The 15,392-nt window shown below is 40.3% G+C and overlaps 2 protein-coding genes across 2 annotated transcripts in view; one reads left to right on the forward strand and one right to left on the reverse strand.

Annotated features, from left to right (window-relative positions):
• The first annotated feature begins 509 nt into the window (after positions 1 to 509).
• On the forward strand, positions 510 to 1,597 carry LOC123848809 (COP9 signalosome complex subunit 5-like). Its single transcript, XM_054508694.2, has one exon. It carries the CDS (start codon positions 634 to 636, stop codon positions 1,099 to 1,101), a length of 468 nt encoding a protein of 155 aa, XP_054364669.1. The 5' UTR covers positions 510 to 633; the 3' UTR covers positions 1,102 to 1,597.
• Positions 1,598 to 6,076: 4,479 nt separating this feature from the next.
• DDX60 (DExD/H-box helicase 60) overlaps positions 6,077 to 15,392 on the reverse strand; it is a 202,919-nt gene continuing 193,603 nt past the window's right edge. The window contains exons 50-52 of the transcript XR_010409612.1: positions 14,141 to 14,336; positions 13,357 to 13,416; positions 6,077 to 10,917 (exon numbers count right to left, since the gene is read on the reverse strand). The gene's annotated coding sequence lies outside the window, so the exon portion shown is untranslated. The remainder of the gene's footprint in view (positions 10,918 to 13,356; positions 13,417 to 14,140; positions 14,337 to 15,392) is intronic.

Raw genomic sequence — 15,392 nt, forward strand, 5'->3', positions numbered from 1 at the left:
AACTATTTTTGAAATCAGAGAAAATATGTCTCTAATTTATTCAAAATTTGAAGCTACATAGTTATTTTTATAGCCTCAGAAATATACTGCATTTTTAATCCATTTTTCCTGAAAAAATATTTGTGAGCCCACAAACTTATATTGGTATCAGATACACATAACAGTAATAGTGCTTGTTCTTCCCCTTTCCATACACCCCTATTTTTTCTTAAACTGTTTTTCAGGATGTAATTGTCTGATTTGGGCAAATGATATAAGTAGTCATTAGAATTTATTTCCTATCAGAGTGCTATGGATATGCTGTCAGGAGTCCAGCGAGGGCTGGCTGTGTCATTGTTCTCAATCACGTGGGGCAGTAAACAAAGTGGTTCTTACATTAGTTTAAAAAATTAAAGTATTTTATATATGTTTATTGAGTTTCTACTCTGTACCATACACCATTTTTAGGTGCAAGGATCATAAAAATAAACAAACACAAACTGCCCTCAAAAGACTTATAGCAGGTCATGACTGCCTCGAGAGACTAGTACGAGTTAGCACCTGTGGTGGGAAGGGTCCAAAGCCCACACCCGGGAACCTAGCGAGTCACCATTACTTTAAGTACTGCAAAATCTCAGCATTGGCTCTACTGAAATGATGATGCATGCCAGATCAGGAGGCAACTTGGAAGTGATGGGCTTAATGCTGGGAAAGGTGGATGGTGAGACCATGATCATTATGGACAGTTTTGCTTTGCCTATAGAGGGCACTGAACCCCGAGTCAACGCTCAGGCTGCTGCATATGAGTACATGGCTGCGTATATAGAAAATGCTAAACAGGTTGGCCGCCTTGAAAATGCAATTGGCTGGTATCACAGCCATCCTGGCTACGGCTGCTGGCTTTCTGGGATTGATGTTAGTACCCAGATGCTCAATCAGCAGATCCAGGCACCATTCGTAGCAGTAGTAATTGACCCAACAAGAACAATATCTGAAGGAAAAGTGAATCCTGAAGCCTTTAGGACATATCCAAAGGGCTACAAACCCCCTGATAAAGGACCTTCTGAGTACCAGACTATCCCACTTAATAAAATAGAAGACTTTGGTGTACATTGCAAATAATACTATGCCTTAGAAGTCTCATATTTCAAATCCTCATTGGACAGCAAATTGCTTGAGCTTTTGTGGAATAAATACTGATTGAATATACTGAGTTCCTCTAGTTTGCTTACTAATGCAGACTATACCACTGGTCAGGTCTTTGAGTTGTCTGAAAAATTAGAACAGTCAGAAGCCCAGCTGGGACAAGGGAGTTTCATGTTGGGTTTAGAAACACATGACAGAAAGTCAGAAGACAAACTTGCCAAAGCTACAAGAGACAGCTATAAAACTACCACAGAAGCTATCCATGGATTGATGTCTCAGGTTATTAAGGATAAACTGTTTAATCAAATTAACATCTCTTAAACAATCACTAAGTAGTATTTTTGACTGAAAGCCAGTATGAGAAAAATACTCAAGTAACACTTTAAAATCAGTTACCAAATATCTGATTAGAAGTATAAGGTGCTCTGAAGTGTCCTGAATATTAACATCGTGTAATAAAACTCTTTAAAATGGAAAAAAAAAAGACTTATAGCAGGGCTTCTCAAACGTTTGTGTATTTTGGACTCACTAGGTTTGAGGTGGCTTCCAAGATTCATCATTTCTAGCAGGGGACACGGACGTTGTTGGTCTTTGGTTCACACCTGGAGAGGCAAGGGCTTACGGTACAGTGATTCACATAGTAAGACATAATTCATACATGATGATTAATTGAGAAACTAACATTCTTTTCTTTATCTATATCAATTCCTTTTTTTTAAAGATTTTATCTATTTACTTGACAGAGAAAGAGAGAGCACAAGCTGGTGGAGCAGCAGCAGAGGGAGAAGCAGGCTCCCCACTGAGCAGAGAACCCGACATGGGAATCAATCCCAGGACCCTGGGATCATGACCTGAGCTGAAGGCAGATGCTTAACCAACTGAGCCACCCAGGTGTCCCTATATCAATTATTTTTATTCTAAAACTACTCAAGTAGTTTATTTGTTTATTTTTTTTAAAGATTTTATTTATTTGAGAGAGAGAGAACACCTGAGAGGGGATAGGGTCAGAGGACGAAGCAGACCCCCTGCCGAGCAGGAAGCCCCATGCGGGACTCAATCCAGGGACTCCAGGATCATGACCTGAGCCGAAGGCAGTCGCTTAACCAACTGAGCCACCCAGGCGCCCCTACTCAAGTAGTTTAAAAAAAAAATTTTTTTTTCCACTTCAGTACAAAGTACTACTATTCTGGAATAAGAGTAAGATGGCTTTGTTTTACTAGACACTTTGCTAATATTACCATGACATAAAAATTATTTCCCTTAAATGAATAAACAGGATAAAATAAAGTTACACACCAAAATTCATATACATCATTTATCACATTCATATCAAATAAATCTTGATCAGTTATATTGGACAGGCAAACAAATGGGAAGACAATCATTCTATTTTCAGTCCCAGGCAGCAAATAAGAAACGAGTTCAGAGTCTTTACATTCTTTACCTAAAAAGTCTAATAAGAAATTAATTAGAAAATCAAATAAATGAATTGAAAACAGTTCTATTAAACACATTATTTAAAACAAGTTATACTTTTGGGCGCCTGGGTGGCTCAGTTGGTTAAGCAACTGCCTTCGACTCAGGTCATGATCCTGGAGTCCCTGGATCGAGTCCCACATCGGGCTCCCTGCTCGGCAGGGAGTCTGCTTCTCCCTCTCATGCTCTCTGTCTCTCATTCTCTCTGTCTCAAATAAATAAATAAAATCTTTAAAAAAAAAAAAAACAAGTTATACTTTTTTATGCCACTATTACTAGGTGAATTATTGACTTTTTTTTTAAAAAAGGAAAATAATTAAGATGAAAATTTAAGAATTATATTTCTGGATTATCGCTGGGAAAACTTTTTTCCCTACACTATACTCATTCTGGCAAGTGCTAGTGGCATTATTATTTATAGTCATCAGTGGTCCAGTTGGATAATTCCATGTCTATCCACTCAGAAATTAGATAGACACCATTTGTAATATAAGAAACATGCTTCATTGGACACTAGTGGATCTCAGGATCTCAGGTCAAGAACCAGCACCATCCACTTGTCCTCTAAAATATGATTCATTGTCAGCTAATTCTTCTCAAGATGCTATGAAGCTACAAAAACTGCAAATTTTCTCATAATAGAGTTAAAACTGACATCATCACCCACTTTCTTATGTTAAGTCTCATATTGTAACAGAAAGGAAGAAATTCCTGCTAGTCACCAGGAGGCAAAAACAATAGAGGAATATTTCTAGCCCTTGTCAAACTCACTCCTGTCACCCCAGGCCTGAGTGGTGAGTTTGGGAGAAGAAGCTATTGTCTTTTGACTCAAATCCTTCTCTATGTCTTCCCCCTCTCTTCCTCCCTCCAGTTCCTCCTTCCTTTCTCTTCTCTGACTTCTTTCTCTGACAATAACACACTTGGCTCTGTGTGTTTCATTGTTTCTCTTTGAATGACCTGCCACCTCTCTTCTGTTGCCCTCTCTGCCTCTTGGTCATGGTTGTTCCTCTTTACTCCTCTCCTTTGTACTGTGTCTCTCTTTTTTCTGTCTCATTGTCTTTATCTTTTTCTGTTAATCTCTATGTCTGTCTCACTCAGTCTGTCTTTTTTGCCCATATGTTCCTCTCTATTTCTATTTCTGTCCATCTCTGTCTTTCTGTGTTTGTGTCTCATTTCTTTTTTTTTTTTAATATTTTATTTATTTATTTGTCAGAGTGGGGAAGGCACAAGCAGGGGGAGTGGCAGGCAGAGGGAGAAGCAGGCTCTGTGCTGAGCAAGGAGCCACATGAAGGACTTGATCCCAGGACCCTGGGATCCATGACCTGAGCAAAAGGCAGAAGCTTAACCGACGGAGCCACCCAGGCATCCCACTGTGTCTCATTTCTTTATCTCTCCCTACTTCTTTCTCCGATTGTCTGTCTCTATATCTGTCTTTGTTTCTCTCTCCTTATGTGGCTCTGCCTTTCCTACACAGACTTCTTTGTGTCTTCCTCTGCCAGTCTTTCTGTCTGTCCCTTTCTCTTTGTCTTTCTCTCTATTTCAGACCCCCCTCCTACTAAGAAGATACACCTTTGTATTCTCCCTATTATGTAGGGAAATACATAATGTAGTATTATGTAGTAACGTAGAAGACAGAATCTAAGGAGGGGGATATTGCTGTTTTATTTAGGGGACAGGTAATTGCAGTTTCACTTGGGACTATGTTTTATAAACCACATTTGACTGAGAATGCGACTCATGCTAATTCAGTTTCATCCATATCACTTCCACATTAATTGTTCTGTTAATCCCAACTTTAGAGGAAAAACACAAGGGTTTAATGCTTGACCCTTAAGCCCCCAAAATTAAATGCATGACTTGGATTTATTAATAGAAACTCTAAATAGTTTCTATTTAACAGTTACAATCATCTGATCCTGTTAACCAGCTGGAATTAAAAGAAAAACTAAAAAAAAGAAAACCTAATTGTCTGATTGTATTTTTTTAATTAGATAGAAGTGGTGGTCACACAACATTTTTACCATACCAAATGCCCACAGGACTATATACTTTAAAATGATTAATTGTATGTTATATGAATTTTACCTCAATTAACAGAAACTTAAGAAAAAATATCGCTTATTATTTGTCATTCTTTTTTATGTACTTGTCCACTTTCTCAGAAGCTGTATTAGTTTCCTAATGCTGATGTAACAAATTACCACAAACTTTTGGCTTAACACAACCTAAGTTGGTTATGAAAGTTCTGGACCAAAGTGTAGTCAGAGCTGTGTTGGTTCCTTCCTTGCCTTTCCCAGCTTCTACAGGCTGCTGCACAGTCCTTTGCTCACAGTCCTTGAGCCCTTCCACATTCAAAGCAGGCAAGGATCAGTTAAATCTCTCTCATATCACATCTCTCTGACTCTCCTGCCCCTCTCCTTCACTTACAAGGACCCTTGTGATTACGTTGGATCAATCCAGAAAATCCAGTCTGCAATGTTAGTTCTCCCAATGACAAGGAAAAATCTGTGTCCTAAAATGGCCGACCGAGCCAACGAGGGAGTCCCAGCACCTGTCCCGGGGTTCTTCTGGGTTCTTCTCTCTCTGCTCTGCTTCCCACGCATGGCCAATCCGGGTTCCTCTCCCTGCCCCACTTCATGCACACACCAAGAGTGCCCAGTATGTAGAAGTGTATAAATTACCCCCTTTGTTTGTGCTCGGGGCTCAGACCTTTGGAGATCACTCTCCTCTGAGCTCACCAGCGTTAAATAAACCTCCTATTCAAGATCTCTGAGTGCCGTTTGGTTCTTCCGTCGGGCAATCCAGTCCAGGTTCTGTAACTTTTGGTTCCCTGACCAGGAAACCCAACCATGCTGGCCCATTGTTGCCACCGGTTTGGGGGCAACAGCGGGGCAGTGACAGAATGAGAGATCATAAGGCAGAAGGCACACCCTGCCTAATTTTCGGCAGCCTCCTACCCTGGTCACCTCAGGCCAGCCCCGCTCCGCTGTTCCCACTGGACTCCAGGAGACTTGGCAGGTGAGGACCTGGTCCTGACGTCAGATTACAGTAAGACCTGGGGCCCCAGGACCCAGATAGGCCCACCCATGGGAGTGAAAGGGAGCCTGATCACCTCCCAGAGACCTTAGAGGTCTCACAAGTAGGGATTCCCAGAGAGGGAATGTAATAACTTCTGGAGTGAATGTGTGAGTGAATGTGCACTCTGACCTGGCTTGCTCAAGCAGACTGATTCTGTGACTCCACGGGTGGGCACCCTTAAGGTCCCCAGAAGCCTACAGAGTCTGAGTGGGCCCATCTGCAATTCCGTGGTGAATGGCATGCAGTCTATGGCAGCATCAGAATTGTTTCAGATCATCAGTCACAACACTGAGACCGCTATGGCTAAGCCTCACCTAAGCTCCTTTGGGACATGGCCAGATGGGCATCTGACTGGTCTCCTCACCTCAGGAGGCACCCCCACCTTTGTCTCTGCACCACCACACACAGGGACATCACCATGGGGTCAGGGCAGAGAAAACCTATGGTTCTAGAGACTATGGGAATTTTGGGGAGACTATGGAGTCAGGATGAACCCTGGCAAGTTGAGAACCCTATGTGAATTGGAATGGCCCACCTTTGATGTCGCATGGCCTTCAGAAGGGACACTGGATGTCCCAATGATTTGTCGAGTATGGTGAGTCTTAACAGAAGAACCAGGACACCCTGACCAGTTTTTGTACATTGACTCCTGGCTAGGAATTGCCTAGACCTTCCCCCCCTGGGTGCGATTCGCTTGCAATAGGCAGGGACAGGCCAGGGTCTTAATCACCTCATCCAAGTGACCTAAAGAAAATCAGCAAAAGCCCCAGTCTCCACAAATCCTAGCCGGAGATCCCAAGTGGGAACCGATCCCACCCCCACCATACATACCTCCAAGACCATCTACACCTGGCCCTTCAGTTCCAGACACTCTGCAGCCTTCAGTCTCACCTGCGCCCCCAGGCCCAGAGGATCCACTGGTGCCCCCAGGCCGAGGATCCCCACCACCCCCAGACCCAGAGGCCAACCTGGGAAGACTGTCAACAGTTACTCTGCACCCTATTTAACACAGAGGAAAGGAGGAGAATAATAAAAGGTGCACGGCAGTACCAGGAAGACCAGTGGGAGTAATTGACCCTGCTGCCTGGGCTAATACGGCCTCACCCAAAGAGCACCCAGCATGGGACTTCACCACAACCGAGGGATAAGCCCACATCCACCGGCACAGGAAGGCCCTCCTCTGGGGAATCCGGGCAGGAGCTAAGAAACCCATGAACATGACTAAGGTATCCTCAGTCACTCAACAACCAGGGAAGTCCCCCAGGGACTACTACGAAAGACTACGTGAAGCCTACAGGATATACACTCCATTTGACCCCAAGGCACAGGAAAGCCAACAGATGGTAAACACCTGCTTCGTGGCTCAGGCCACCCAGACATCAGAAAAAAACTTCAGAAACTAGAGGGTTTCGCCAGGATGAATATCACCCAGCTAATAGAGACTGCCAATAAGGTCTACATGAACAAGGAGGTCACAGCCGAACGGGAAGCCAACAAAAAGATGAAAAAGAAAGTCAGCCTCCTCGCCGCCACCCTGAAAGAAAAGGACAACACAAAGGTGGGGAGACCCCGACCACCAAAAGGGGGGAGACCCAGGACCCCCTTGGCAAGGGATCAATGTGCCTACTGTAAGGTGAAAGGTCACTGGAAAAATGAATGTCCCAACCGGGGAAAGGCTCAGAAGCCCAGCCACTACAATGAAGAACCCCGAGAGGAGGACCTCACCTTCAATGAGACCCCACCGACTGATGGACACCGGCTCACCATGGTCCCTGGCTCTCATCGGTGTGATTTCCTTCATCTTGGGAGTCAAACTCTACACTGTTGCCCCTCCTGATGGACTTTCCCCCAGAGGCTTACTATTGTCATTGCTTATTGGGTGACCCTAGGGTGTATTACTGCACTCACTTGTCCAGGTTTCATCTGCTGCCAGGTTAGGCACGATGGCTCCCTCTACCTAAGGTTGTAGACCCCACTTTTACTGGCCCTCTGTGGTCTACCCTTGAGCACATTTCACCATGGTCTTCCTGGCCCCAGTCAGTCCTGGTCTTCTGCTACCTGGTGTGCTGTTCCTCCTCACTGCCTCTAGTTTGCCCGGCCTGGCAAGGGGGGCAAACTCTCGTATCACCATTACTAGCAAAGGGACTCTCCAGCTTATCCCCCTCAACCCCGCACCAGCACCCCCACTGACTTCTTCCAACTGGGATGGGCACACACCAAAGTTTGACCTCCATTTTGATGGATGCCAGCTTCTTGATACCGCCTGGGAACCTCATAGACTCTGTTGCTACCATGGCCCTCACAGAGGTTACTGGCTGGTAGATATCTACATCTGTGGGGGCCCTATGCAACAGCCAAACACCTGCCCCCAGTTCTGCCCACAAGCCTGGGGATGCAAGTCCTGGGTGGCAACTTGGCCGGGAATGGAACAATGGTCCAAGGGGTGGTGGATCCTCATACAGCACAGTGACATCCAGATTTCCTTGTCACACAACATCTTCTTGCCCTAACAATCACTGTATACCACTCACTTTCTCAGTCCTAGAACCCAGTGCCACATCATGGGCCACAAGAATCACTCTCCTGTTGGGCCAATATCACTCTATAGGGACCGACCCCATGACCAAGTTTATGATTAAGTCCATGTTCACCCCAAGCCTTGCAGTCAACCCTCAGAGTCAGACAGAAAATAACTCACCCTGTCATATGCCTGGGTCCCCCATCCACACACAGCAAGCATCTATACTGCAACTGTTAGGTATGATTAACACCTCCCACCAAGCACTTAACCACTCAAAACCACCCCCAGCATCTGACTGCTGGATCTGTATGAAACCCAGTCCCGTCCAATACCTAAGTGTCATCCTCAACCAGTCCACCATGTCACCTCCCACCTTGGCACCGGAGACCTCAGATTATCCCTTTCTGGTTCTGGTACCACTGTACGGAAACCTTCCTCTCCTGTCATAGGTCACAGTCGGGTCTGTGTGCCTAACAACAATTTTCTGTCTTGTGATCAAGGTGTATATATTTGCATCACCCCACGCGATCAATCATGCACACTTGTCAGTCTCTTACCTGATCTTTCAGTCCTCCCCGGGAGCGATGCCCCACTTATATGGAGACCTCCTAGCTGCGTTCCCCCGCAGCCATCCCTCTTATTGTGAGCGTGCTGGCCACGTCAGGTGTTGCCCTCAGCACCACCAGCATTGGGATGCCTCAAGTTCAGTACCAGGGGCTAACTCAACAACTCATGGCAGATTTTTCCACCCTCATTCAATCAGCCCTGGCCCTGCAGTGCCAACTCGATTCACTGGCCTCAGTGGTCCTCCAAAACAGGCATGGGCTCAACTTGCTCATGACCATGCAAGGGGGACTCTGCCTCTTCTTACAGGAGAAATGTTGTTTCTATGCTAATGAGTTGGGGGTGGTCCAAGAAACTCTGAACCAATTACAGGAATGAGTGAATCACTGGTGGGAAGCACTCCAGCAGACGACTTGGTAGGATTCCCTCTCACAATGGTTCCCTTGGTTTGCCCCCCTCATCGGCCCCCTCCTAATGCTCCTCCTCACAGCAGCATTTGGTCCTTGTGAGCCCTTACTAGGTTTATCACTGCTCAAATTGCTAAGATCAGACTACATTTGCTCCTTACTCACTATCGCCCCTTAGAGAATGAAAATGATGCCCTCTAAACTAGGTGTTTAAAGGGGCATCAAAGCGGGGGGAATAATAAGGAAAAATCTGTGTCCTAAGATGGCCAACCGAGCCAACAAGGGAGTCCCAGCCCCTGCCCCAGGGCTCTTCTGGGTTCTTCTCTCTCCGCTCTGCTTCCCACACGCGCCAATCCAGGTTCCTCTCCCCGCCCTGCTTTGCGCACGCACCAAGATTGCCCAGTGTGTGGAAGTAGAAGTGTATAAATTACCCCCTTTGTTTGTGCTTGGGTCTCAGACCTTTGGAGATCACTCTCCTCTGAGCCCACTGGCATTAAATAAACCTCCTATCCTCCAAGATCTCTGAATGCCGCTTGGTTCTTCCATCGGGCGATCCAGTCCAGGTTCTGTAACACCTTGGCTACATAACATATTCACAGGTTCCCAAGATTAGCATCCAGGCATTTTTTTTTTTTTTTTAGGGGAGGGGCATTATTTCGCCTACCACAGAAATCATCCCAGAGGAAAACAGAGAGGAAAAATAAATGTACTCACCCCTCTAAGTCCCAAATGCAGGTAATTGCCCTGAAACACTTAAGTTCTTTTCTGTGAAGTTGATTAGTTAACTTCTTATTCCATGATTGAATAAACTGACCATTTTCTCTTGTCCTTCACAAGCCTCTACATTCCAACCTAATAGTCTATCCAGAAATACGAATAAACCAAAGCAACCCTTACTGCTCCATTTTTTTCTCCTTGCTTATGGAAATGAAGGAAGGGAAATTCTGCCACCTTTCATTTTCCTCTGAGTGCCCTCTCCTTCTCTCCTTTTCATCTTGGGGTGCTAAGTATATCCTCTACTTCTAACGCCTTTACTCTACCTGGCATACATTACAGAATTTTCCCTATATTTTTGTTATTTTCTTTTTCTTTTATTCTATCCTTTCCTCAAAGACATGGGAAACACCTTCTTTGCTGCCCCCCATAGTACTCAAGGAAATATAAGACACTTATGACCCTTAATAAATATGCCAAAATTTCTTTTCGTATATTTTCAACATTATCCAGATTTGAAAGTTTAACTAGTTAAGAATGCCAGTATCTACTAAAAGGCAAACAGCATCAATAGGAGAGGAGATATTCTAGAATAAATTTAGCCCATGCAATGGTCTGTTAGTTTATAATGACACTAGAAAAATATAGACATATTTTACACATTTAGTGTCAAGTCAAATCCAGGGTGGTTTAACTAATCCCAAATAATATGAGACCTTTCTGGTATAAAATTCTAGAGCATAGATCTGAAAGATTGTTTCTGGTATATTTTATTTGCAATAATTTTGTCCTCATTTTCTAAAGTTTAGCTTTATCTCAAAATATTTACATTCATTTTCTTTTATTGACTTTGCGTTATGTTCATGTACATTCCACAATCTTACCAATTTTTGACAGAGGTAGTTGGTATGCTTTTTTCATGTCATCCAACTTAGAAATCATTAAGAGGGAGAAACCAAAATTCTTTTGAATTTTGTCATTGTGTTTCTCAACCACTGTAGCAAAGTCCTTGAGAAGATCATCTAGAATTACCTGGGAACAATGAAATGGATGAATGTAAATATCCAAAATAAAGACAGAGGATTACCAAAGTCTGTGAGACACAGAGTCAAAATATTTTTTAAAGTCTGGATGGAAATATATTTCTAAGTATGAATTCTATTATTTATAGGGAAGTATAAATATAAAAATTAAAGGGATAGAGGGCCATGGAGATTTTGGTATATAGTATTCCCTTCCAGTCTTGTATATACAAATTTATGATGTAGTATTCAGTTTTACAGTCTAATATTAATGCTTAACATTATATCTGGAGCATTTGCTGTGTTACAGAATATTATTTGCGAACATGAATTTTAGTGGCTGTATAATATAGCCACATTTAGGCATGTTAAAATTTATCTAACCTTTCCTTTATTGTTGGATATATAGGTAGCACCAATTTTTATTTATATGTAAGTATGATATGTTATGGACTGAAATGTGCTCCTCAAAAAATCATGTTGAAATCCTAAGCTCCAGTATCTCAGAATGTAACCTTATTAGGAAATAGGGCATTGCAGTTATAGTCAAGATGAGGTCATATTAGAGTAGGATGGACCCCTAATCTGATAGACTTGGACACAGAGACATGCACACAGGGAGAACACCATGAATATGAAGGCAGATATTGGGCTGATTTGACTACAAGCCAAGGAATTGCCAGCAAACCATCAGCAGCTAGGAGAGAGGCAAGGAATATTATCCCTCAGTCTTCAGAGGGAACCAATGCTGCCTGAACTTTTGGCCTCCAGTACTGAGAGCTTACAAATTTTTGTTGTTTAAGCCACCCGGTCTGTGGTGCTTTGTTACAGCAGCCTTGGGAAACTAATAAAATAAATTTTTACATCATTTTTCTATCTTTGATTATATAATTATTATAAATTCTAAGAAGTAGAATTACTATATTAAAGAATATTTTTGTCATAAAACTATTTATAGCCCTGTCAACATAACTAGTAATTGCAATCTTTGCCAAATTAACAAATGAACTATAGTATCTTGATAATTTCCATTTTTTGCTGTTAGATTATTTTACATTTTATTTTCTCTGTAACTTTAGAATGTGGGAAAACTATACATTTTATTAAACCTCTTTTGCATTTGAAGACTTATTAAACTGTCATTAATTGCAATCATTTTTTTCTGTTGATTCTTTTGGCTTTTCCAGTGGCCAGTCATTTCATCTGAAAATAACACTAGCTATGAAATTAAGAGCTAACAGTGCCAATTACATATATTAATTATTTTAATCTTCATAGCAATCCTTTGAAGTAGATACTATTATGATTCCCAATTTACAGATAAGAAACAGCCCTGGATACTACATGCTAAGTGGCAGAGCTGGAGTCCATGAATCTGGCTTTTTTTTTTACTTTTTCTTTCAGCTTCTCCTTTTTTTTTTTTTTTAATTTAAATTCATGTTAGTTAACATATAGTGTATTACCAGTTCAGGGGTAGAATTTAGTGATTCATCAGTTGCATATAACACCCAGTGCTCATTACATCATGTGCCCTTCTTAACGCCCATCACCCAATTTCCCCATCCCCCCACCTCCCTCCTCTCCAGCACCCTTAGTTTGTTTCTAGTGAGGAGTCTTTTATGGTTTGCCTCTCTCTGTGTTTTATGTTATGTTATTTTTCCTTCCCTTTCCCTATGCTCAGTTTTGTTTCTTGAATTCCACATATGAGTGAAATCATATGGTATTTGTCTCTCTGACTGACTTATTTCACTTAGTATAATATATTCTAGTTCTAGTTATCCACGTCATTGTAAATGGCAAGATTTCATTCTTTTTGATGGTTGAGTAATATTCCATTATATAAAAATGATTAAAATAATATTATATCACATTCCTTAGTAACTACTAGATCACACCATAAAGCTTTTAATCTATATGAGTCTATATTTTTCCATCAAAGGATCATAGAAAGTAATCATCATTGAATTATACTTATTTCATAAATATTGTGTGTATTGTACTACAACATTAAAGGAATAGAAAACTGAAAACAGTTTGCTATAATTCTATCGGTGTAAGCACACTATCTAATGAGTGGAAGTTTGAGAAAGGAAAACTTGTTTACCATCTATGTTTCAGAATACACAACCTGTGAAAAAACCTTGACTAGCAAGCTTACTAAAACAAAATTCACAGGTTCATGGTAGTGCAAATGGGACACAAGTCTAGAATATCCAATGGGAATACATTCCTGATGCACATACTCCTAGAAATCAATTTTAACATGTTAACCTTAGTCTCTTGATCTCAGAAATATCAAACAAATAAGAACTATCAAACACACTAACAAGGGAGATGTTAGAACAGTAGAGGTACATACATGTACTAACACCTTGACTTAGTGAAAAACAGGTTTAAATCTTACCTCTGTGACCCAGAATTGCAAAGAATATATAAAATAAAATTTTACCATGCACTTGATCTTCAGTTGCTTGGAGAATATCAATGACTGTTGGAGAACTGATAATGTCTATAGAGACATATATCAAAATATCAAGTTAGATATTAAGCAAATTTTGTAGTAGGTCCTCCAAAGGTAATACCCAAAAGGACAATTAAACATTTCTATCATGGAACATGTTACTATATATATTTATGTACTATATACAATGTATGGTACATTTTTACATTTTAAATTAGGCATTGCATATTGCTTTATTATATTATTTATTATATTATTATAATACTTATTATAATTAGGTATTTCATAATGTTTTATACTAAATACATGTATGTATAAACAGAAAATGGTAAAAAATTCAGAGGGAGAGAGGAATAATCACAATTGCATGACAGGTGAGAAGTAAACATAAAAATTTAGAACCAAGAATTATGAACATTTCAGGATTTTGTACATTTTTTGAACCATTAATTATTTCTTTGAAATTTGACTTTTAAAATGTTTTAGCCCATATATATTTACAGAAAAAAGTTTCTATTTTAACATATGCAGAGCCCAGGGATAATTATAACAGAAAAAGCATGGGCTTAATTCTCCATATGTTTGAAAGCATGAAAGTTAAAAACATGCTTTTGTGTTAAATAAGGGTAATGTAAAATAGAAGCAAATGTTACAGTGAGTTTATTTACAGCACATTGTCATTTTATTCCCTTCATGTTTTGTAACTTATTATAAAGTTGAGCTGAAATAATTAAATTCATTAAAGTAATTTAAATAATATGAAACAGTTTACCTTTGCTTTGGCATCCTCTTTGTCGTTTGCTTTAGCAACTAATAAGTCAGAGAACCAAAGATATTCTTAGAGGAAATTGACCCTTCTGTATGGATGGACACATTAGACTTTAAGTGCCTGTCATAGGTAATGGAATATCATAGAAGAACCCATTTCCTAAAAGATCTTTTCCACATCTTCCTGCACGACCAGACATCTAAAGAGATGATCACATAACTTTTAAAATAATTTCATGTTTTGTCTCTGTAATCGGTTAATGTCTAACTTACCTATATCATGTGAAATACTAAACTTTCAAAAACCTTGAAAGAGTTCTTTGTTGGTTGGTATGTTAATTTCAGAGAAGTTTAAAATATTTTATTTTACAAATATATTCCTAAAATGTGGTTGCTTTTTTAGTAATCACTGTTCGAAGATCATGATTTTTAAGCAAGACAATTTTCATCTTATTTACCAATGTATTTCTAGAAATTAGTCTGAACTGAGAACATTGTAGACAGCCCATTTATAATCACTGGTGCCTGGAACCAATCGGGTACTCCAGAGATGTGGTTACCTCTCCTTCATACTATTTTTGTTCAAGTTCAATAATATTTACCAAAGCAAGAATATTATCAAGAAAACTAATCTGTTTAGCCAGTCAATGATTGCTTAAAACATCTCTAAATATAATCATATTCATGTCATATATCTAGAACCGATTTTCAAGTATTTTATGTAATCTCTAAATGTTTCACAATAAATGTGATTTATCTTGGCTTACTGAATGGATGTTCCAGATCCCTGTGTATACAAATGTAACAAAAGGCATGTAGCATAAATAGCTGTCAAAAGTTCAAGGCATCCAGATAAACAGAATCTTTTTTAAAAACAACAGGTTTACATGGCATATTAATTCCCAAAGCAAGGGTTGAGGTAGCTGTTATTACCTATGGGTGGAAGGTAGAAAAAAATCAGAAAAACAAATTTAACATACAAATACATAGGTGTATACATAGGCACTAAATATTGACTTAATTAGACCCCCTGAAATTATGAGTAAAATCCAATGGGAAGCCAGTGTCACCAAAAAGGCAAACTACATTTTCATTTGGAATAAATAATTGTGAGTCTCCTAGAGATCTGCATTCACTTTAATGTTTTTCCTTAATATTACATTTCCAGATTACAAAATAATGTGAAATCCAGATTACAAAATAATGTGAATTCAGTAAGCATTCTTTTTTTGTATTAATAAAAGCAATAGGTTATA

Source organism: Mirounga angustirostris, unplaced genomic scaffold, assembly GCF_029215605.1.
Source record: "Mirounga angustirostris isolate CCGP_5_RB_7025 unplaced genomic scaffold, mMirAng1.0.hap1 SCAF_2, whole genome shotgun sequence".
Lineage (NCBI taxonomy): Eukaryota > Metazoa > Chordata > Mammalia > Carnivora > Phocidae > Mirounga > Mirounga angustirostris.